The 25,123-nt window shown below is 45.2% G+C and overlaps 1 protein-coding gene across 7 annotated transcripts in view; it reads left to right on the top strand.

The window, feature by feature from the left end:
• The window catches only part of DEDD (death effector domain containing), a 42,685-nt gene that overhangs the window by 13,753 nt on the left and 3,809 nt on the right, over positions 1–25,123 (top strand). For 4 of the 7 annotated variants that reach the window (XM_065573839.1, XM_065573838.1, XM_065573840.1 and 1 more), the window contains 3 exons: positions 5,894–6,292; positions 18,704–18,811; positions 22,107–22,253. In XM_065573839.1, coding sequence (XP_065429911.1) covers positions 5,968–6,292; positions 18,704–18,811; positions 22,107–22,253 — 580 coding nt within the window. In that variant the 5' untranslated portion in view covers positions 5,894–5,967. Of the gene's footprint in view, positions 1–5,893; positions 6,293–18,703; positions 18,812–22,106; positions 22,254–22,763; positions 22,852–23,660; positions 23,912–25,123 lie in introns of those variants that run through there. The other 3 variants (XM_065573841.1, XM_042843368.2, XM_065573842.1) reach the window with 2 other exon arrangements.

Here is a 25,123-nt window from a genome sequence, read left to right as displayed (position 1 = left end):
CCACATATCTATTCAAGGGACACCATCATGGGACCTAATCACATCAGCCACACCATCCGGGGCTCATTCACCTGCACATCTACCAATGTGATATGCCATCATGTGCCAGCAATGCCCCTCTGCCATGTACACTGGCCAAACCGGACAGTCTCTACTTAAAAGAATAAATGGACACAAATCTGACATCAGGAATCATAACATTCAAAAACCAGTAGGAGAACACATCAACCTCTCTGGTCACTCAATAACAGACCTAAAAGTGGCAATTCTTCAACAAAAAAACCCTTCAAAAACAGACTCCAACGTGAAGCTGCAGAACTGGAATTAATTTGCAAACTGGATACCATCAGATTAGGCCTGAATAAAGACTGGGAGTGGTTGGGTCATTACAAAACCTAAACTTAATTTCCCCAATACTAATTTCCCCCTAATGTTACTCACACCATCTTGTCAACTGTCTGTAATGGGCCACTCTCTTACCACTTCAAAAGTTATTTTTCCTCCCTTGGTATCCTGCTGTTAATTGATTTATCTCGTTAGACTGACCTCACTTGGTAAAGCAACCCCCATCCTTTCATGTATTTATACCTGCTCCTGTATTTTTCACTTCATGCATCCGATGAAGTGGGTTCTAGCCCACGAAAGCTTATGCCCAATACATTTGTTAGTCTCTAAGGTGCCACAAGGACGCCTTATTGTTTTTGCTGATACAGACTAAGATGGCTACCACTCTGAAACCTGACACGTGAGTGAGTTCAGCACCAGTGAGGGTGCAGTGACTTGAGCAGGGCTTTGGTTGCTCACACACTGACTAGGCCTGGGTGCTGATCACTGGAGTTAATTGTGCAGTGAGGACATCTGTGTAGACATTTCTGATGGTAGGGGTGTCACTGACCTTGATGGGAGAAATGGAAGACCCTACAGTTGAAGTGCAGAAATGAGTTAACTTACACTAACTTTATTTGAAGTGTGTGTGTGTGTGTGTGTGTGTACGCACACATGCACTTTTAATTGGAGCGTGAGGATTCCATAGCGGCCCTGGAAGAGATTAATTCCCAGACAGCATGAAAAGTCAGAGGGGCTCCTCTGTGGTACAAATTTTTGACAGTTAAAGCATATAAAGCTATCAGTCCCCAACTGTTATGCAATTGTGCTTCAGCATGGTCATTTTCTTGCTGGAGGTGGGCCCTGAGAGACAGGAGCAGGATAAATAAATAAATTTAATTAATTAATTCATGGAGATATCCTATCTCCTAGAACTGGAAGGGACCTTGAAAAGTCATCGAGGTGGAAGAAGGCGGAGAGGGGGTGGGGAGGAGGTCTTTTTTCTAAGATTTTAATTGGCAACGTGTATATCAGGGGTGGGCAACCTTTCAGAAGTGGTGTGCCGAATCTTCATTTAGTCACTCTAATTTAAGGCTTCACGTATCAGTAATACATTTGAACGTTTTTAGAAGGTCTCTTTCTATAAGTCTATAATATATAACTAAACAATTGTTGTATGTAAAGTAAATAAGGTTTTTAAAATGTTTAAGAAGCTTCATTTAAAATTAAATTAAAATGCAGAGCCCTTCCCCCCCCCCCCCCCCCCCCCCCCCCCCCCCCGTCTGGTGGCCAGGACCCGGGCCGTGTGAGTGCGACTGAAAATCAGCTCGCGTGCCACCTTCAGCACGCATGCCATAGGTTGCCTACCCCTGCTATATATACTTTCTTGGTTGGGACTTTGAAACAACTTTTTCTCCATTGTTTGATCTTTACTTTTAACAGTTACTACATCTAAGTCCAGTGTGTACCTTGTAAAAGCACAGCTCCTTCAGGAGAAGCTGTGTTTCAAAAGATCTAAGTAGGGCTTCTGATTTTAGATTTTAACCAGTAAAATACCCCTCCCCGCCACATACACGCAAGTGCAGTATTTATCCACTAAACACCAGAAATGGTTACTCAATTCATGTTGACTTCATCTCTTTCCTAGTGCAGTTTGTTTATATATGTGATGTTCTGCTCCTTGGCTTATATCTAAGGCTTATATCTTGTCTACACAGAGCAGTAATGCGGACTACGGGGATGTGATTTCTAAAGTGCACTAATGTGTTCCACGTGAATTGGTCTGTATAGGCCCTACTGTTGCACTCTCGTAACATAGTGCTGTTTGAAACAGGACTACGCGTATATACAAAGAGAGATCCCCGAAACCCACTGATTTTTCGATAGCTACAGGGAACTCAAAAATTAGTGTTTAAAAAAAAACCCAACAAACCCCCCCCCCCAAATTAATTTAATAAACTCCGAAACCCAGAAGCCTTTGATAAAAGCCTTTTTAACATCTTTAAAATGTTCCCCTGTCAGTTTCTTACAGCATTATTTGTGTTCCCACAGTGTGCTTTGTGCTGTGAAGTGCCTGCTTCCAATCTAGTGCAGTCTGTTAAAACAGTTCAGACACATGCAGGTTCCCCCCCCCCCAATGTAGCTTAGCAACTATTGAGGACGACGATCTCTGAAAGGAGGTAGGCAAAACTAAATCTTATAGATGCCTCTCCTCAGAGCCCCGGTGCAGCAGGGGGCAGAGATTGCACTGTGTGTGACCCAAAATCGGGCATGCAAAGCGTTCTCTGCCTACCCCGAGCAGTCTACCTTGCCTATAAATATCCATGCTGATGATATGCAAACTTCGTGTTCGGTGTAACAGCTATATAAAGGGAATAGTAAGTTCAGAAATTCACAGCTGTGGCTGTCTTGGCCTGTGAGAACTTTTCAACTCTAAATTGTCCTAAAAGGTACATTTGTTTAAAAACAAACAAACAAACAAACAAAAACCAACTGTTGCATTTTTTCTTTTTTCCCCCTAAAACAAACCTTCCCTTGTTGTGAGAACCTGGAAGTGCAGCTGATTCTAAACAAAACCATAACTGGGTTAAGATGAGAGAAATGGAAAAAAAAAAAAAAAAAACGGCAGAAAGAAGGACCAGGAAACTGGGTTTTTAAAAGATTCTCAGTTTTAATAATCTAAGATGGAGTTTTAATATCAACAAGGGAACCTATTTAAAATATGATTAAATTCAGTCCCATTAATGTACTTAAATATTGATAGGGCCTGTCTTTACAAGATCTCTTAACGCTGAACGACCTACCATGGGCAACTTTCCTGAGCTATGTTAGTGTCCAGGTATCCTCTTCTTTCATCACTTTCAGAGCATGTGTAGGTGGCTAGGGTTCAAAGCTCTGAGAATTCCCTCTTCTCTCCCCACCTGCTCCCAGATTGAGGGCTTGATACAACTCCCTTGCTGAACAAGTCAATGCCACTTTTAATCCGCTATTGGTACGAGAACACTAAAATGCAGACACTTACCAAATCAGCTGTTCTACACTGACAGCCCCTGTCACCATGGGAGTAATGTCTGGGCATCAGATTTAGGTATCTGGCATGCCAGGTTTTTGACTGCTAGGCCAATAGTTCCCAGCCTTTTGGGGCAGTTTTATAGCAGGTGAGTGTGCGTAACTGAATGGTATATGGGTAATGTAGGCTAGTCTAGAGATTCACTGAAGCAAGGAGGGGTCATGAAAGCCAGTCTGACTTGGCCTGTTCCCATCTCATTTTAAAAGTGAAACAGGTTTGGGCCTGCTTAGTACCCGAACTGGTTCTTGCCTAATACTTGCTGTATTGGGCTTGCTGTTTCATTGTGATACCAATGGCTGCTCTCAATGGTTTTTATATATTTGATGGCCTTTATGCACTACTGTTAGGTGCAGGGGCCATTGCTGGGATGGAAAAAGCTAACTGTTCACTTGATTACTTGCTTGAATTCCTTTCTGTATTCTGCACTAACCACTTCGGGCATTGTAACTTGTAGATATGCTTGCCAGAAGGCATTTGGGACCATAATCATTAAAGATGGTGTCACAGGAAGTCTGGTCCCTGTAAATGAAGTAGGTTCAGCTCCCCTGTGCCAGGACAGGTGCTCCATTTGGCTAATTAAGAGGGCTGGGCAGTACCTGCGGCTGTTCAGGATTAGGAAGGGGAGTCCCCGTGAGTCAGAGCAGACTGGTTCAGTCAGGAGGGTAGGTGAGAGCTGCCAGGGGACTGGAGGAGTCCTGAAGGGAAGCAGGAGGTATTTCCTGGGGAAAGGCTGAAAGCAGGGAGAGCAGAAAGAGGGGTTTGCTGGCTGGCATCCCCAAGCCAGAGAGAGCCACAACTGAAGGAGCATCATAGAGAGTTGCTTGCTGGCTCTAAATTGGAGGGGTGGGGGGAGGGCTGAAAGCAGGGTAGTAGTGGAGGGGCTTACGGGGCCAGAGAGCTGGACCCAGAGGAGTGAGGGATGCTTCCCTGGCAAGAAGGCTCCCCAGTAACAAGGTTGTAGGGGTTCCCACTGGGAAGAACAGGGGTGTTCTCCAATTGGAAGGATTACGGTGGCTATCCTGGTACAAGGACAGGAGAGAACTGACAGAGCCAGGGCGTGGTGAGAGATGCTAGGGAGCTGGGGTGTGCTGAAGGCTGCTGAAGCTGTATTTGATGCTTTGTCTAGACTGTGGTGTTGTGACTTATGTGCCCAGGTGTGTGTGTGTTGTAATAAATGAAATGTACAAGGGCTATGGGAACTAAGAGAGTCTTTGCATTGTCTCTGGGGCCTCTGAACGAGGGAAGCCGAGACAGGTGTGCCTGTCATGCCACAGCCTGTCACAGGAGGGCACTCCAGGTGGGGCGGCCTGATGACAGATGAAAGACCTGCATACAATTAATTATATTCCACCCCTTGAAGGGTTGGATAGAGTCTGTGCCATACATTTTGCACCAAGACACACACTCTCTCTCTCTCTCTCTCTCTCTCTCTCTCTCTCTCTCTCTCTCTCTAAATTAAGTCTTACACATGTTGTGCAGGTGGCAGGATGATAAATTACCAAGCAGGATGAGAATTGAACAACGTGGTGTGAGTGGGAGGAGGAAAAGTTAAACCACCTTAAGCTCCATAAATGAAATGCTTCGGTTGTGCTAGTATTTAGAGTGGGGAACTAGGTGTAAGGGCTCCTGGGTTCTCTTCCTAGATTTGCCATTTAGCCATTGGATGACCTTGGGCAAATCGCTTAATCCCTCTGTATGCCAGAGTATTCCTCTGTAAAAGAGAGACCGCACCTTCCTCAGAAGGGAAACTGTGAAGCCGAATTAATGTTTAAAGTACTTTGAGATCCTTAGATGAAAAATAATATATAGCACTTTATATTGGTCCATAAATATGTTCATGCTGGTCATTCAGATACCATGGGAGCACTGTCCGTACCTGGCTAGATACCTCATGGAAAGCTTCTCTTCTCTCCCCCCCCTTTGTAAATACCCAGTACAAAGCCGGTTAAACATTGTGTTTTGCATTATGTCTTGAAGGCCAGTAGACTGGTCTCTAGTGAACAGCAAGAAGGAGTGATTTCCAGCATCTTTATAGTAGGAGGAGTTGGCAGAGGAGATCAGATACAGGGCTGGTGATCAGGACTCCTGGTTTCTATTTCCAGCTCTGACACAGACTTGTTGTTTGACCTTTGAACAAACTCTGAGCCTATGTAACCCCACTTTCCAGATGCGGGGGAAATATAATCCTGACTGACCGCCATAGGGACTCTTAGGTGAAAAGCGCTCTCTCTCTAGAGCTTTTCACTTGAGAGAGGGAGAGAGAGAGAATTAATTAGTGTGTGTGTGTGTATATGTGTGTGTGTGTGTGTATGTGTATATATAGAGAGAGAATGAATTACTATGAATATTATGACTCTAGATAAGGAGGATCTGAGTACAGACTGCTCCTGATGCGGGAATTCAGACAACGATTTTCATTTAAGTATCTTGCTAAGAGTAATTAGGGAACAAACCAGCAAAATTGTTGATTACAGCCTGTTGGCCCTCTTTATCTTCCAGGGTTGCAGTGCTGGGAACAGCCCCCCAATCCTCTGGAATTGGGTGGCACGTGACGGGATCGGCCATCGTGCAGGATGGACACCTTGAAACGGAGTCGAGCGCAAGCCTGGCCGGAGGAGACTGGGGACAGGGAGCATGGACTCTATAGTTTGCACCGCATGTTTGACATTGTGGGCACTCACCTGACCCACCGGGACGTACGTGTGTTGTCCTTTCTCTTTGTGGATGTGATTGATGACTACGAGAGGGGGATGATCCGCAGCGGCCGGGACTTCCTGCTGGCACTAGAAAGGCAGGGCCGCTGTGATGAGACCAACTTCCGCCAGGTGCTGCAGCTGCTGAGGATTATCACGCGCCATGACCTGTTGCCCTATGTCACGCTGAAGAGGAGAAGGGCTGGTAAGTCATCTGCTCTGTGTCCTTGGCTGCTCTTAATGCTCTATTGAGAGCTATAGATCTCCGTTGGCAGTTTAAGTCAAGCTGCTGTTGCTGCTTTGCGTTGCTGAGAAGTGAGATGATAAAAGCTTGTCTGTGGCTGTCCAGTAACAATGTGGGTAATGGTCTGTGCTGCCGTGTGGGACAACCTAGTTGAGTGCCGAGGTCTGTTAAGATAACCTGTCCCATCAGAAGGCAGGGGGAAGACCATACAGTAGAACCTCCGTTATGAACTGACCAATCAACCACACACCTCATTTGGAATCGGAAGTATGCAATCAGGCAGCAGCAGAGACCAAAATAAAAGCAAATGTGGCACAGTATTGTGTTAAACGTAAGGTACTAAAAAATAAGAAGGGAAAGTTTTAAAAAAATGATTTGAGAATGTTCTGTACTTGTTTCATTTCAATTAAGATGGTTAAAAGCAGCATTTTCTTCTGTTTAGTAAAGTGTCAAAGCTATATTAAGTCAATGTTCAGTTGTCAACTTTTGAAAGCACTACCATAATGTTTTGATTAGAGTTACGAACAACTTCCATTCCTGAAGTGTTCGTAACTCTGAGGGTCTACTGTATTATGAAGTTGATCAGATCAATCAGCAGCAGCAGTAAAGTGTTCTGAAAGGAATCCCCACTGGTCCCCATGAGCCTAGAAGCATAATGGGGATGATAGAGGACATTGAGATTGGTGTACAGGTGTGAGATGCTCAGACAAGGAACGTGGGGGAGCTGAGATGGAGATGCCTGCCTTTCCTCCGTTTCTTTGCTTACCAATAGCAATACCATGCAGGATTTCAGTGACAGAGCAAAACTACCGTATTCATTTATTTACAGAAGTTTGGGGGAAAAGATTCCTTTTTAGACTGAAGTCTCTCCCTTGGAGCTGGCCCAGTTGTGAAAGTCTTCTGGGAAAAATGGAATCAGTTCAGTTGGTTTTGATGCTTGTGTGTAAGGGGAGGATAGGAATGGCAAGCACATGCTTGGGAGCTTTCTTGATTCAATTTTTCACTTCTCTTGCACTCAGTTCAAAATTGGGTGTTACAATCTCCAGTGCACTGTATACCTGCTGTCTTTGATGATGACTTGATAGTCACTACACTGTGGGAGGGAAACATTTTGAAATGTTAATACATGTCCTGGTTATGCCCTCCCCTTGCTGAGCCCTTGGGAATGTGCACATTGTAAGCAAATCAGGGTGAACTTTGAAATAGTGTAGGGTGCAGGGGTGTGTATCCCTGGGAGTGAAGCTTCAAAAATACATTTGGCTTCTTCCAGTGCCCGAGATAGTCCTCCCCCCCCGCCCCCCCCCCCCGTTTCTCAATCCCTCCTTCTTTCCTTCATCCCGCAAAAAAATATGTTCAGAAGGGGTTAATGACCCTTCTGCTTTCTCCCCTGCCCTGTCCCATAACCTGCTTTCATACATTGTGTGCTCCACACACTCAGCGTTCTGCAAAGCACCACTCTGAGAGATTTACTGATGTATTGAACATTTCAATAACCACCCCGGTACAGTGATTCTCCCTTTCGGATCTGAGCAAACTAACCTGTGGGGTCTCATCCATACCACAACCCTGTACCAATTCTCCAGCTTCCAAACCTTCCTGGATCAATGCCGTGCATCCACTGGCTGTGTACTGCCTTAGAGCATTCCAGAATTCCAATGCTCGGCCTCAGAAACTTTGATCCAGATTAAACAGGACCTGACATATCCACCTGTCAGAAGGAAACTTTCACTTATAACAAGGAAAGATTGTCATCAATTTTTGCAGAATTTAAACTTCCATTTTTTATAAAAAACAAAACAAAACTAGCCCTTAATGGTTGCAAATGTAAATCAACACAATTCTGGCTGAGTCAGCTGCTCTTGGCCTTCCTAAACCACCGTGAAATTGACAAGTCTCTGATCAGTTTTCACTGTTGTTCATAGCACTGTGGACACCAGTGGCATTTCATGCTACTGCTTGGGAAAGCTGTGAGCAGCAATATAGGCAGGCATAGAAATGATACACAGGTGGAGGGAAAAGAGGACCAAAAACAGGCTGGGGGAGGTGTCACGTTAGTCACTACAGCCGAGACGTCCTCCTGAGCTAGCTGTTCCCCTTTTCATTTGCCTTAGAGACTTTAAACGTTGATACTCTTGATCTGGAGCTAAGGAGACCCATCTGGTCTGGTAACTAGGGTGACTCAGAATAGCTAGTCATCCTCCTGAAAACTCCTAGAACCTGACTCCTGGGTTCGCCATAGCTCTTGCTGCTGTCTATATCAGTCTCTTAATTTAATCTGATTACTTTTAGCTGTGTCACCTTGTAGCACCCTAAAGAATCCTCCTCCTTCCTTTAGTGTTTAGGCAAGGGTTAACGTTCAAAATTGGTGGCAGTCCAGTATCCTGCTATGGTGTTGTCTTATCTATATGGCAGCTGTAGGTAAATGTTGACAATTTAAAGGTATAAATCAGAGTATATTACCTTTCTCTGAGAAGGACACCCATTTGCTCTCTGTTCATAGAATATCAGGGTTGGAAGGGACCTCAGGAGGTCACTAGTCCAACCTCCTGCTCAAACCAGGACTTAATCCCAACTAAATCATCCCAGCCAGGGCTTTGTCAAGCCGGGCCTTAAAAACCTCTAAGGAAGGAGATTCCACCACTTCCCTAGGTAACCCATTCCAGTGCTTCACCACCCTCCTAGTGAAAAAGTTTTTCCTAATATCCAACCTAAACCTCCCCCACTGCAACTTGAGACCATTACTCCTTGTTCTGTCATTGACTTGTCTTCACAGCATTGGTAGCTCAAGATATAACTTAAGTGTTGCCTCTCACCCAACTCCTGCCCACACCCACAAATGTCTTGCTTGAGTTAAGTGGTCCTTTAACCTCAAGCTAGGTGCCTTGTCAGGGATGAGAGTTAGAGCTGGAGTACTGCTGAATCTAGAGCTGGGGATTCAGTGACTTGAGTTACAGCTCCTCAGCTGCTAATCCAATCATTCTGTGTAGTTCGTGGTTGCCCTCACTTTAGCTAAACTAGTTTGAATGGTGTGACTGGAGGGTATTAGTAATTCAAGATAACAGTTGCAGTCAAGACAAACCCTAATAGAAGAGGAGGTTGGGAGGAATATACATGCCAACTCTCTTGATTTTTCTCAACAATAAAATGTTGGAAGTAGTCGTCAGTGTAATAGACAATTTCATGTCCTCAATAATGCATGGTAAACCTGGAAGTGAATCAAAGAGCTGTCTAAAACAGATGAGCAGAGTGTCAACACTAGTCTTTTTTAATTGGTATTTTGCCATGTAGCGTTCTAACAACATAATTGTTATACGGATAAAAGTAGATTTGCATTTACCTGGAAAGTGAACAGAAGAGCTAACTTTACTGCACCTTTGGAAGAAAGGGATGACGGTGATCAAGGCACTGGACTGGAACTTGGATATCTGGGTTCTCATCCGGACGGTCACAGACATTGACATTTGGGCAGGCCACTTAATCTGTGCCTCAGATCTCCATCTGGAAAGTGAGACTAAGGCTTTTCGTCCTGGTCATGGTGGTGTGACGATAAACTTCTTTGTGTTTGTGAGGTGCTCAGACATTGCTGTGCTGAAGGACAGAGCTATAGAAAGCCTCTAAAGAAAGTAAGAGAATTCAGCTTTTTATCAATCAGATGTGTTTAAGCCTTCCTTCATTATAGTCTCTGGAATCCACCTTTCCTTTAAGTCAGGAGGAGCTTTGATAGGAGGGCAAGCATCTTTCCTCCAGCATAGGGTGGCCTTCAAATGTTGAGACCTGTTAGCCAGAGGCTTGTGATAGAACCCACAAGCTGGGTCCATAGTCAGCAACCTGGTAGGAATCGTGGTAAGCAGTTGGGGTAGGGCTGGGCTTTGCATCCACGCATCATCCCTGAACTTCCTTGGGGATGGGGCCCTCCTCATTTGCTCATGCATCATCCCCTGGCTAGTGAGTGACTGGCAAACTTTTAAGCCCTGACATAAAGGCTCCAGTGATTTGAGTGTGGCTGCACATTCAATTTATATTTCTTCTCTCCTTCCCCTGTTTGGGTTTTAACCAACAACGTTAAAAGGAAAAAAAGAAAGTTTGAGAACCGAAGCAGACTGAAATCCAGAGTTAGTTTCCCACAGCAGTGTTAACCATATTAGATATATATGGTACATAAATTAACAGTACAAACACTTACGCATATTGTGACTGAATTAATATTGCTTTGAGATTCCTTGAAGATACCTGGATAACTTTCTCTCTCTCTCTTTTTTTTTTTAATGATGATTTCATTAGTTTCAGGTAATTCATGTGTCCCAGAACTCCCTGGCCAGTTTTCTGAGCATTACAATAACTTTCATATTTTCATTAAATGCTTTTCTCTTCCCTCTTGTGTGACAAATCCAAACAAATAAGCGGTAACTCGGAAATTGAGTGTGCGAAAAATGCTGAGAACAAAAAAGGATTTTTTCCTGATTTTTTTTTTTTTTTTTGAGGTGTACAGGGGTCTCTGGTGTTAATAGTAGGTAAAAATTCAGTGAAGCTTGATTCTTATTTTTAAAAAAATCTAAACTGATGGTCTCTCTCTCTCTCTCTCTCTCTCTCTCTCTCTCTCTCTCTCTCTCTCTCTCTCTCTCTCTCTCTCATATGAATTTGCCCATAAGTTCTCAACCTTTTACATTTGTACAAACAGCACTTCTTCTATTTTCATCTTCATCTCCATGTCCTGTTGCATGGTGGATTGATTTAAATAATCAGTTTCAACCTAATTTTGCATTTGTACTTTTTAAACTCCTTTTTCCTAAAGATTCTGAATGGTTGGTGTAATTTATTACTTTTTTGTTCACCAGCTCAACACTGTATCTATACACATTTATTTAAGCAGTTATATAGCTTAACATAAACTTACTCAGATTCTTAATTTCTGTTTTTTATTGTTAGAAAACAGTGAAGCATTTCTTATTTACTAGATTAACTTTTTTTTTTACTGATGATTTTTGAGCTGCATTTGGATGGAAATTGGAAGGGAATTAAAAATGCACAAAACCAGCATTTTAAAATTATTGGTTGAATAAAATTATCTTAAATGTGCTGCATACATAAGAAAAAACGTATCGAAGCATTTACCATTTAAAACTGATTTATTAAACAAAGGAAATATTTATATTTAGTGAATCGAACTGATTGTTTTTGGTCTCCCTATCCTGCAATATTTTAGAACTAGTAGTCCATATCCTCTCTCACCTCATTTTTATTTATAGGTTGGAAGAGGGCAACACGCTTTTTTATTAAAACTTCTAGTCAGTTTCTCACTTTGAAAGAACTAACTATTGAACTGAACTGGTTGGATAAACTGAAATGAAGGAAATAGTCCATGCTGCTGCTGACAAAAGCTGCTTTTGCACGTCAGAGAACTCTGTTTCCAGATATTCAGCCTGTGGTTTCCAGATCCTGCGCCCGTGATTTCCACCAGTTCAGGGGTTGGACTTTCTTTAAAACTTTGACAGCATACCTGTCCTGCTGGAATACTATTTGTATTTAATTTAAATGATTTTAATAGATTAAAATAAGTTTAGATCTTAACAAAGGATGTCGTAATTTAAGTTTATTTAATTTGAATTTTAAAAATCAGAATTTTTCATCAATTTTTATTCAGTCCCCAGGTTTCTTTCACTGGCATAAGAGGATAATAACTATGCTCAGTGATTGCACTTTATTCTTGCATAATAGCAGTTTCCTGCCAGTCTCCTTTAACACAAGTTTGAAGCTGGCTGGAATCAAATGGCTAGACCAGTGGCCCTCAAACTGTGGGGCGTGGAGGAATGTTCATGGGGACACACGGTGGGGCCCAGGACAGCGCCCCCACGGAGAGCGAGTGCCATACTTCCAGCCCTCTCTGCCCACAGGCCCAGCTCCACCCCCAGTCTGGCTCTGCCCACAGACCTGCTCTGCCTTTAGCCCCTGCTACTCCCCCATCCCCAGTTCTGCCCCCAGCTCTGCCTGCAGCCCCAGCTCCACTACTGAGGAAGCCTTGGCTGTGCATTAATGTGGGGGAGGAGAGGGGTGCGGACAGATTCCATTAATAGTGGGGGAGAGGGGGGCACACAACTGGAAAAGTTTGTGCACCACTGACCCCAGACTCATGATCTTACTATGTTTCAGTCCACTGCTGCATGATTCATAGATTCCAAGGCCAGAAGGGACCATTATGATGATCTCATCTGACCTCCTACCTAACACAGGTCATACAACGTCCCCAAAATAATTCCTAGAGCAGATCTGTTAGAAAATACATGCAAATCTTGATTTAAAAATTGTCCTTGATGGAGAATCCCACCACAGTCTTAGTAAGTTGTTCCAGTTCTTAATTACTCTTACCATTAAAAATGCATACCTTATTTCTAGTCTGAATTTGTCTAGCTTCATTCCCACACATTGGATACCTTACTCTGCTAGACTGAAGAGCCATTATTAAATATTTGTTCCCCATATGGGTACTTATAAACTATAATCAAGCCACCTCTTAACCTTCTCTTTGTTAAACTAAATAGATTGAGTTCCTGGAGTCTGTCACTATATAAGACAGTTAGGGCTGGTCCACACTAACCCCCCACTTCGAACTAAGATACGCAACTTCAGCTACGTGAATAACATAGCTGAAGTCGAAATATCTTAGTTCGAACTTGCTGCGGCTCCACACGCGGCAGGCAGGCTCCCCCGTCGACTCCGCGTTCTCCTCTCGCGGAGCAGGAGTATCGGCGTCAACGGCGAGCACTTCCGGGATCGATCCCAGAAGATCGATTGCTTACCACCGGACCCGGAGGTAAGTATAGACGTACCCTTAATCATTCTCATGGCTCTTCTCTGAACATTCTCCAGTTATTCAACATTCTTCTTGAGTTGTGGGCACCAGAACTAGGCACCGTATTCTAGTGCTAAATACAGAGGTAAAATAGCCTCTCTGCTCCTATTTGAGATTCTGCTGTTTGTCTCTCCCAGGATCTCATTAGGTCTTTTGGCCAGAGTGTCGCACTAGGAGCTCATGTTCAGCTCATTATCCACCATGACCCCAAACCTTTTTCAGTCACTGCCTCTCAGGGTAGAGTCCCCTATCCTGTAAATATGGCCTACCTTCTTTGTTCCTAGATGTATACATATACATTTAGCATATTAAAATGCATATTGTTTGCGCCCATTTATCAAGCAATCCAAAGAGCAATAAGACTTCCGCAATTGTTGAGCATAATTAAGTCTTTACAACCTGAAATCTCAGATGAATGTGGACAAGCCAAATGGCTGGTGAAGTCTGACCTCTGGGAGTAGCCTGGAATATACTGGGTTAAGATACAGAGGGAACACAACTACTAAGTAACTTTAAAAGTAAGCAGTAGATTGGGAAATTAATACAAAATTTGGTCAGCAAACGTAGGGAGCATAAATCAGGGATGAAAGGTTCATTCAGCTAGGCACCTGTGAGAATCGACTGCTGTGTTCTATACATACTGCTTTCTGGACAATACACACCTGCAAATGAAGGATAACTGTGTCATGCCCTGAAGCAAGGAAAGCTTTGATTAGTGATTCCTCGCGAGTGTAAGACTGGAACCTGGGTGAGATTTAAATGAGAGGACTGTTACGGTGATCAACAGGTGGCTCAGGCAATTAGGCTATACGGAGGCCTTTGGGATGTTTGACCACTGGAAGGCATTCATGGACAGAGGACAGTTCTCAAGGGATGGACTCCACGTGAGTAGGGAGGGAAATAGATGTCTGGGATGGAGGTTGGCACAACTCATTAAAAGAGCTTTAAACTAGGAACTCGGGAGGCTGTTGGGAGATGCTCATGTAACCTCCACGCCTGATTTTAACGTTGAGAGGGAGGAAAATCAAGTAAGAGGAGATGTATCAATGAAGAAAGGAACAGACGTGGGTAGGAGAATGAACATTTAGGAGGGATAGTGCTGATACCAGTCAGATACGTGATACTGGCAGTGGAATGACTGTACCCAATTAGGCGAGGAATGTGGGCGAAACCAAGCAGCAACAGCTCAGATGTTTGCAAACCAATGTAAGGAGCCTGGTAACAAAACGGAGGAACTAGAACTACTGGTGCAGGAAGTGAAACCAGATTTATAGGGATAAGAGAAACATAGTTTCATAGAATATCAGGGTTGGAAGGGACCTCAGGAGGTCATCTAGTCCAACCCCCTGCTCAAAGCAGGACCAATCCTAAATTTTTGCCCCAGATCCCTAAATGGCCCCCTCAAGGATTGAACTCACAACCCTGGGTTTAGCAGGCCAGTGCTCAAACCACATGGTGGAATAGTAGTCATGACTGGAGTACAGGTATTGCAGGGTATGTGCTGTTCAGGAAAGACAAATAAAGGAGTAGCACTGTATGTTAATGTTGAGGTAGACTGTAAAGAAATTAGAAGTGATGGAATGGATAAGACAGTCTGTTTGGGCCAAAACCACTTTGGGGAAGAGAACTTCTAGAGGTTCCCCTGATATAGTGGTTGGGGTGTGTTACAGACCACCAGGATCCAATTTGGATCTGGATAGAGACCTCTTTAATGTTTTTATGTTTTTACTGAAATAAATACTACGTGGAATTGTGTGATTATGGGAGACTTTAACTTCCCAGCTATAGATTGGAGGACAAATGCTACTAATAATAGTGGGGCCCAAATTTTCCTATATGTGATAGCTGACAGATTTCTTCATCGAATAGTTGCTGAACAAACGAGAGGTGATGCCATTTTAGATTTGGTATTGGTGAGTAGTGAGGACCTCGTAGAAGAACTGGTTGTAGAGGATGAACTTGGTTCAAGTGATCATGAGTTAATTCAGCTTAAACTAAAGAGAAGGATACACAAAAATAGATCTGAAACAAGGGTCCTTGATTTCAAAAGAGCCAACTTAAAAAAAAATTAAGGGAATTAGTTGGGGAAGTGGATCGAAGAACTCCGCTTCTGCAACTTTGACTTAAAGTAATTCCAAGCCTCCTCCACATTCAGATTCCTATCTGAAGTCTGGATCCCAAGCAAGGGGGAAAAAATTCATAGAGAAGGGTTACAGACCAAGCTGGATGAGCAAGAATCTCAAACAGGTTATTGAGAGAAAGCAGAAACCTCCAAGAAACAGAAGATGGGAGGAATTAGTGAGGAAAACTACTTCTTGGAGTCAAAGTGTGGGGATAAAGTGAGAACTGCCAAAAGTCAAGCAGAGTTGGAGCTTGCAAAGGGAATCAAAACCAATAATAAAAGGTTTTATAACCATATAAATAAGAGAACACAGAAGTGGGACCACTAGGCACTGAGGATGGGGTGGAGATTAAAGATAATCTAGGCATTGCCCAACACCTAAACAAATACTTTGCCTCATTTTTTAATTAGGCTAATGAAGAGCTTAGGGGTAGTGGCAGAGTGGCTAATGGCAACAAGGATATGGAGGTAGAAATTACCACATCCGAGGTGGAAGTCCAACTCAAACAGCTTAATGGGACTAAATCGGGGGGCCTGGATAGTCTCCATCCAAGAATATTAAAGGAACTGGCACATGAAATTGCAAGCCCAATAGCAAGGATTTTTAATGAATCTGTAAGCTCAGAGGGCGTACCCTGTGACTGGAGAATTTCTAATACAGTCCGTATTTTTAAGAAATGGGGGGAAAAGTGATCCAAGAAACTACAGGCCTGTTAGTTTGACCTCAATTGTGTGCAGGGTCTTGGAACAAATTTTGAAAAAGAAAGTAGTTAAGGACCTAGATGTGAACAGTAATTGGGATCAAATACAACATGGTTTTACAGAAGGTAGATTGTGCCAGAACAACCGGATCTCTTCCTTTGAGAAGTTAACTGATTTTAGACAAAGGAAATGTAGTCGATCTAATCTACCTGGATTTCAGTGAGGCATTTGATACAGTTCCATGTGGGAAATTATTAGTTCATTTGGAGAAGATGGTGATTAATATGAGCATGGAAAGGTGGATAAGGAACTTGTTAAAGGGGTGACTACAGTGTGTCATACTGAAAGGTGAACTGTCAGGCTAGTGGGAGATTACTAGTGGAATTCCTCAGGGATCAGTCTTGGGACCAATTTTATTTAATATTTTTATTACTGACCTTGGCACAAAACGTGGGTGTGTGCTAATAAAATTTGTGGATGACACACAAAGTTGGGAGGTATTGCCAGTACGGAGGAGGACTGGAATATCGTACAAGAAGATCTGGGTGACCTTGTAAACTGGAGTAATAGAAATGGGATGAAATTTAATAGTGCCAAGTGCGAGGTCATGCACTTAAGGACTAACAACAAGAATTTTGCTATAAGCTGGGGACTTATCAGTTGGAAGCAACAGAGGAGGAGAAGGACCTGGGTGTGTTGGTTGATCACAGGATGACTATGAGCCATCAATGTGATGCGGCCACGAAAAAAGGCTAATGCAGTCCTAGGATGCATCAGGTGAGGTATTTCCAGTCGAGACAAGGAAGTGTTAATATTCTACAAGGCACTGGTGAGATCTCATCTGGAATACTCTGTGCAATTCTGGTCTCCCATGTTTAGGAAAGATGAATTCAAACTGGAACAGGTGCAGAGAACGGCTATTAGGATGATGCGAGGAATGGAAAACCTACCTTACAAGAGGAGACTCAAAGAGCTTGGCTTGTTTAGCCTAACCACAAGAAGGCTGAGGGGAGATGTGATTGCTCTCTCTAAATACATCAGAGGGATAAATACCAGGGAGGGAGAGGAGTTATTTAAGTTAAGCGCCGATGTGGACACAAGAACAAGTGACTATAAACTGGTCATCAACAAGTTTAGGCTCAATTAGGATCCAAGGAGTGAAGTTGTGGAGCAGCCTTCCAAGGGGAGCAGTGGGGGACAAAAAACCAAACTGGCTTCAAGATTGAGCTTGATACGTTTATGGAGGGACAGTCTAATGGGACTGCCTACAATGACACGTGGCTCATCAGTGACTGCCAGTTGTAAAAATCCCCAATGGGCAGAAACGGGACACTCTGAGTTACTACAGAGAATTCTTTCCAGGTATCTGCTTTGCGGGTCTTGCCCACATGCTCAGGGTCTAACTGATCACCATATTTGGGGTCGGGAAGGAATTTTCCCCTCGGGTCAGATTGGCAGAGACCCTGGGCGGGGAGGTTTTGCCTTCCTCTGCAGCATGGGACACTTGCAGGTTTAAACTAGTGTAAATTGTGGATTATCTGTAACTTGAAGTCTTAAACCATGATTTGAGGACTTCAGTCACTCAGCCAGAGGTTAGGGGTCTATTTTAGGCTTGGGTGTGGGAGGTTCTGTGGCCTGCAATGTGCAGGAGGTCAGACTAGATGATCACGATGGTCCCTTGTGACGTTAGAGTCTTAGTTTGAGTGCGTCACTGGTTGAAGCCTTGCACAGGGCTAGGTCATCTGCATACCTCATGATCTTGCTTTTACTCAGACACTGCATTGCCTGGTTACGGTTGTTAACCTTCTAACAAAGGGTTGTGCGTATACGTTTGTGACATGTAACGCCCAGTCAAGTCTGACCAATCATTAGGCCCTCGGGCTTCTAATGAGTTGAGATGATGCAAGTAATAGTGGTGGTAAATCCAAACAAGTGTTTCTGTAAATTCTGTTTTAGAAAGTCATTGGTATGCTCTTACATGTTGAGTACTTGGGTTTAAAATCTGTCCAGCCAAAGGGAGTCTGATCTTAAAGAACAATTAATAGTTCTACACGCTGCAGTTCTTGATGTGCTATTTAATTTGAAAATGGGTTGTGCCGCTTTCTGTTAGGTGATGTCTGTCATTTTGCAAAAGTAACTAAATTAATTTGGGGAATAAATGTCAGATCATCACTGTCAGGGCTAGAAAAATTGACTTGTCCCTGGGGTCCAAGCCGTCAACTTTTTTAGAATCTAAGCTTTAATTAAAAAAAAAAAATCTAGCCATTACGGTTGGGAAGAAAAGCATTCAAAATGTGTATGAGTGCAGAGTCCTGTTCCTGAGACTGCTGGCAGGTCCACTGCCTCAACTGCTGCTTCTAGATTTCTCAAGCAGCAAAGTGAAACTGACAACAGTTCCATTGCTGCTCTTCAGAACCCAGTGGGCAACAGTGAAAGTGACAAGAATGATGTTAAGTTTCACTCTGAAGCACCTTGGGAAGGCAGTCCCTGCTTTGGAGCTCCTGCCCCAGGACCTCCTTTGTGTGAACCCCTCCTTCACCCTGAAAAATCTTTCATGTTGGCCTCGCAGGTAGATGTCAAATTTTTCACACCCTGATTTTTAACAGTTCCCTCTGCCTTCATGTTGGCATCTGCTATATCAGTAATGGTTTCCTCTGCCCTCTTTTAAAAAAAAATAAAAAATTCTTTCCCTCTTTTCCAGTGTGCCCAGACCTCGTGGACAAGTACCTAGAAGAGACATCCATTCGTTACGTGATGCCCCGAGCTCACAGCGACGCAGAGCATGGTCTCACCCACCCCCACAAATCAGGTAAGAGTTCGGTACTGCTGCCTAATACCAGGGTTTCACTGGAATCCTTGGTCATAAACAGCTGGGATCTCCTAAGGCTTATGCATCAGTGTGTTGTAGGTTAAATGTGGATTATTGGAACAGTCCTATTTTCCCTTGTCTGCGTCCCTTTACTTCCATGCCACTAAACTCTTAACATGTTGAAGCTGATGCATATTATACCTTGTTTAGAGGTGCTCTAGTTTAACCTGAAGTTTTGGGCAAGAATTGCTGCGCGGAAATTCTCTTGCCCCTGTTATGCAGGGGTTGGATTAGGCTGCGGCAGCTCCCCGCCCCCCCTCCACCCTGAGGCCCCCCCCGCGGCAGCTCTCCCCCCTGCCCTGAGGCACCCCCCCGCGGCAGCTTCCCACACCCCAGCCCGGGGATCCGTGCGGCAGCTCTGACCCAGGGGAACCCCAGGGCTGCCTGCCGGTGGCTCAGACTCCCTCTCCCTCCCAGTGCAGCGGCCGCTGTTTTTTAAAAAAAAGGAGAAAAAAAAAAAAGAAAAAAAAAAAATTGGGGGCGCTGCTTTTTGGCACCCCCAAATCTTGGCGCCCTAGGCAACCGCCTAGTTGGCCTAAATGGTAGCACCGGCCCTGGGATTAGGTGATCATAGCTCTCCCTTGTGCGTTTAAAATCTATGAATTTATAAACGTTTGTAAAGCCAACTGAGACCTTGTGAGGAAGGCTCTAGAAAAAGGAAGTACCCTTTAGCAGCAGTGCTTGCAGCAAGCTGGAGTTTTGGGCTCCCAAACTGTGGTCCCGGGTTGTCCCAAATACTCACTCGTTTCCTGGAAAAGTTCAAGCCAGTAATTTCTGGCTCACTTGTTACACGTCCAGCTCACAGCTGTGATTTCAAGCGTTGTTCAGGGTGAGAATTAACTTTTTTCAGCTTGCAGAACACGCTCACCGAACAAGGTTCACTAACTTTTAAAGTGAGGTTATAAAGTCCTTCTTTCCAGGGCAAAGGGAGTGTTTTCTTCAGTGGGCTGTTGTTCTTGAGCTGTCGGAGGCATCCATTACACCGTAAAAGACTTCGGCTCAGACATAGCCCTGCATATCCCGGCACAGTTTATGGTGGAAAAATATTATGACCGAATCTCTACTTCTAAATCAAAAGTTATTGTTACCCTCCGAAAAGGACCTAGTGGCTCCATGTCACTCCTCTGTGATCCCAGACCAAATGTGCTCTATTAATAAGTGGGGGGGGGGGGGGGAATTCTAACGGCTGGTACTGCAAACTCCACGGGGCATCTGCAAATCAAGCTGCTGCTTCTTCTGACCTTGTCCAGCAATTATGATTCTGCCTTTGGCTTTGCTCAGCAATCAGACTCCCAAAGGATGAGCCAGAGTATGACTTCTTCTTCTTTGGGTATGATTAAATGAGCATTAAGGGCAAAACCCTCCTTACTATTGTATGTTCATACCGTTGCTCAAATTAGCAATGTAACTCTGACCCACGCAGGGAATGAGGTAGCCGTGTTTTTACGTGGCCACTTTCGACAAGATCACACACAAGCACTCCTTGGGTTCAAGAGGTTTATATTCCACTGACTATAGATCTTAGGCCAAAATATGCTTTAACCCTGCGTAGGAACAATAAAGCAACTCCTTGTAGATAGGCTGCTTCCAAAATGCGCTTGCTGCTGTACTGGAGCCGCCACTCGAGGGTTTGTGACACTTCAAAGCCGGTTCCCTGGCCACGCAGCTAAAGGCGCTCATTCGTTGGGTGCAGAGATGATACTGACACAGATTAAAAGGCGGCTTGGTGATGAACTGAGTTTAAGGAGCATCATTCTATTCTGGAGGCTTAGGTCAAAATGATCAAACGTTGCTTAAAATTTGTAGCACCGCACTTAGCACTTTAAGCTCTGAGGCTGAAATGGAACTGTCTCTGAGCCCACTGAGCCCAAACACCTCAATGGGGGGTTAACTGCAATAACCACCATGCATTGAATTCATTGAGCAAAGTCTTAGCCTCACACACCCGGGCTGTCTCTGAAATCCTGTGTCATTTTGTTCCAGAGCAGCAGGTGGTTGTGGTATGTGCTACTGCCCTTGATTAGCCAGAATTATTTTCCTTGTCCCGTTGCACTTGCATCTGCAGCCATCCCAGCCTATGCTGTGATCTTGTCGGAGCTTGCAGACTCTGCAGGCTTGGGACAGGGATGTTAAATGTTCAGTACGGGGTGCTTTTCCCTCAGTGGGTCGTGAGCCCCAACATGCTGTGAGAAGCATTGTGCTGCTGGAAAAGTTTCTTTTGCATGAGATGCCAAACTGCGGTCCTGACCATATGTGGCCATTAAATATGTTCTAGCACCGCTGGTAAGAGTTGGAGTGTTAATCTGGCCAAATGCCATATGTTCTGCTTCCTTAAATTCCTCCTGCAGTTTGAATTGGGGGTAACGTGGGATCAGAGGTGAAGAATGCTCTGGTGGGCAATGTTGTGAGTTATTAAACAGCTACTATGCCCCACCCAAAAGGCAGCTGCATTTAAGTTGTGGTTAAAAGTGATCCTGGACAGTAAATTAGACTGGTGTTTGCGTTGTAATATTTGACCAAAAAAGATGACTTTGGACGGCATGAGCACAGGTATCACTAAGCAAGAAACCGAGGGGTAGCCGTGTTAGTCTGGATCTGTAAAAAGCGGCCGAGTCCTGTGGCACCTTATAGACTAACAGACGTATTGGCGCATAAGCTTTTGTGGGTGAATACCCACTTTGTCAGTCTATAAGGTGCTACAGGACTCTGTTACTTTTTACTAAGCAAGAAAGTGACCATTCGTCTCTCTGGCGCAGGTGCGGCTGTACCTGAGATACCGTCTTTAGGTATTGGCGCTATGTTTCCAGAAAGACGGAGAGAGACTGGGGAGCGTTAAGAGAAGAGCAGCAAAATCATCTGGGAAGGGTGGAGGGTTAGGCTGGGTGGGGGCGACAAGGAGGAGATTGAGTGAAAGCACCGGGCTAGGCCGGGGCATACATCTGCTGATCTTTAGAGGCTGTGCACACCAAGGAGGGTGAGGAATTCTCTAGGGTGCTGCAGGGGTCAGGGCTAACTGAACAGCTTCCCAAAGGAGAGGCTGCAATCCCCATCACTGGAGACCTACAAAACTTCCCACAGCAAGGGCTCTGCAGTAGCTGGGGAAGGAATATATGGGAGCCGAGAGGCTTCATCTGTCTTTACTTCGTGTGATATTGCTCCCCCTTGGAGAAGCGATGTGATCCTGGGCTCTGTCTACCTTTGCCTTTCTAACCCCGGCTCTCTTTCTCTGCATTAGTGCCTCCCCATCACCCTGTGGTCTGCCGCTCCTCTGCTGGACCTCCGGTCTGTACCAAGAGGCCTGGCCGTGGGAGAGCCCTCCTCAGTAGCCAGCATAAGAGGAGGAAGTCAATGACGCCGGATCCTAAAGAGAAACAGACTTGTGGTAAGAACTTGTGAAGAGCCTAAGTTCCTGGAGGGAAGGTCCATCAACGGCTATTACCCAAGATGGTCAGGGACACAACCCCGTATCCAGGTGTCCCTAAACCTCCAACTGTCAGAAGCATCTGACGCTGGCCACTGTCCGAGACAAGACCCTGGGCTAGGTGGAACCCACTGTGGCCATCCTTATGCTCGTAGGCCTGTCTGTGTCTGTGGTGGGTTTGTGGGTTACCACTGGGGTGCTGGGAGAAGCTCATCCTTCCTCCTTCCAGGGACAGGTGTTAGTTCATATAGTCATCTCGCACAGATGGCAAAAAGCTCTGCATCCTCACTTTACCCAAAGGCTCAGTGGTGGGGCAGATTGGAAACAGAGTTCTATTATTTTTACTTTGCAGATAATCTAAATGAATACCAAGTTCCTTGAGGGGCGGGCGGGGGGGGGCAGAATTGAACACCGTGCTGAGGTCTTTAAACATTTTTGGAGCATTTTGATTTCTGTATTTTCATCCACCAGCATCCAAAAGATGCAGAAATGCTTTAGAACAGCCTGACAAAATTGTGCTTTGCTTCAGATGCGGAGTTCTGGCTCAGCCTGTTACAAGGTTAGCCACCTATTGGGATCTAGCCCAACCTGGAACTGGTCAAAACCTTTGTATTGTGATTTTGTTGATGGGGCAGAGGGGAGTAGCTTGGGGGTGGGTTTTCTTGGACTAGTGAGTTAAATTTTATTCCCCTCCTTGTGTGAAGGGTGGGGCTGGCTGATCTTGTACCTGAGCTTGATAGTTTGGCCCCCATCTTCCAAAGGCTGCATTAGAAGAAATTTAAGAAAAATCTCAACAGTCTGATTTAAACAACCCAAGCCCATTTTTGTGGGCGCAGCCGGATCATCAGCCTAGTTTGGCGGTGGGGACAGGCGGGAATGAAACCTCAGACTATTGCCTCCTGCGCACACCAGGTTAGGAGGAGGAAGAGAAAGTCCAAAGAATTAATTTAGTAAAACTAAATCTTTCAATGGAATTCCTAGACCGGAAAGAATCCGTCGTGCAGATGCTCACAATTCAAACCCTTGAGGTCACAGGCACCTTGAGGGTATGGGACATCCTAGGAGGAGCAGTGACGCTGATCAGCCGCTTGAGGTTGTTGTGGAGGTTTTTAAACCTTCCATCCTTGGAGGCTTTTAAAAACCGGTTAGACAAACACCTGACAGGGCTGGTCTCCTTTACTTGACTCTGCCCCATTGTGCAGGGAGGGCCCAAATGCCCTTTGGAGGTCCCCTCCAGCCCTGTTTCTAGGAGTCTCTAGCTGTCAAAGGGGCTAGATTATTTATTTTAAACAAATACTACATTGGGGACTAACATGACACTCGCCAACTGTCACTCTTCATTCTGCTTGTTATATCCCTTTTACCCAGCCTACCCACAATGGGGTCCTGGTCTGGCTTGGAGCCTATAGAAACCACTGGAATACAAATAATAGAGATGGTGAATCTCTGCCTGTGCAAGAAATCAACGTTTGTATAACCCCGGCCCCTCAAAAGGGTTTTTTAGTCTTGGTCTCAATGAGGAATCTCTCCAAGGGGTTGAGAGGCAGTGGAGGTCTTCATTGAGATGCTCAACGTTGTGTCCTGGGAGTTGGGTACTTACAGCATGGTCAAGTTTGGAAGACTTGGCATTAGTAGACCCACTTCTTTACTCTGCTTCGTCGTGGGGATGACAGTCTCCTTGGAGATCAGTGAGTTGGGAGGGGCTCCTGGCTGTGAGGTCTGTCGCTTCAGCTCTTCACGAGGGGCTTGGAAAGGCTTGCCTTCGATTGTGACAGCAGGACTTAATTCCAAACTTTCCCATTGAAAGTGAGGTGCAAAAACCAGTCAGCTGCTTTGATCCCCTCCGGATGACCCTGAACGGCCTTCTCCTCTATTGCCTGTGCAGAGAGCTAGCTTCTGTGATGAGTGAGATTGATTGATTGGTCATGACTTCTGGTTCCCTGGTGCTGTGGCATCTGGGCACGTGATTTTAAATGGCCCTCATGAGACAGCACCAATAGCACCCCCACCTGTACCATCCAAACCCACCTCCCAGCAGTGAGCCCAGCCTGGGCTCTGAAGGCACTGGTGGGCAGGCTGCCAAAAGGAGCTGGTTCCAGAGCTGGGGACCCTCTGCTGCCTCCACTCTTCAAACATGATCACCATCTAGGGACTGTCAGCAGAATGACCTCTGCTGTTCGCAGCCATTAGCACTACCTGGAGGAGAGGTGGTCCCTAGGCCAGGTGGGTCCCACGCTGCCTGGGACTGGCACAGGAGAATGTGCTCCTGCCAGCGGGTGCCTCTAGATGGGAGCTTGTTGGGATAGTCCCGCCTGGAGGGATCGATGAGTGAGGAGTGTGTGTCTGCAGGGAAAGACCTTGGCCTCTTAGCCACCCACAGATAAACCTGTTTGAGCCACCACTGCTACCTGCAAAGCCAAGAGCAGCCCAGTCCTGGCCTCTAGCAAGGGGTGACTGTGTTTCTGCAGCACATGGAGCAGGCAGAGACCCCATCACTCCTCCTGCTGCCACCCCCCTTCACCAGCCACATGGCTCCATTAGCCAGCCCGAGGCAGCTTATTCCCAGCCATGTGCCTGTCTCGCCCGAGCCTGGAGTCTGCCTGACTCAGAGCTGTTACAGCTGGCCCAGACCCCTTACTTCCTCCCAGCAGCCTTCCCCATGTCGAACAGGAGTTGGGAGTGGAGGGCAGCAGCCACTCTGAGTTGGGCCCATGTTTTAATTCCCAAGAAAAAACTGGCCATGGTGCCTGCCGTGGAGGGAAAGCTCCTGGTGCTCGACTACAGCAAGGCCCGCTGAGTGCGCTCGTGATCACTTAGCGCCCTGAGCTCCG

The sequence above is a fragment of the Chrysemys picta genome, chromosome 20 (genome assembly GCF_011386835.1).
Source record: "Chrysemys picta bellii isolate R12L10 chromosome 20, ASM1138683v2, whole genome shotgun sequence".
In the NCBI taxonomy this organism is placed as follows: Eukaryota; Metazoa; Chordata; order Testudines; family Emydidae; genus Chrysemys; species Chrysemys picta.
This window is presented reverse-complemented; position numbering and strand designations above follow the sequence as displayed.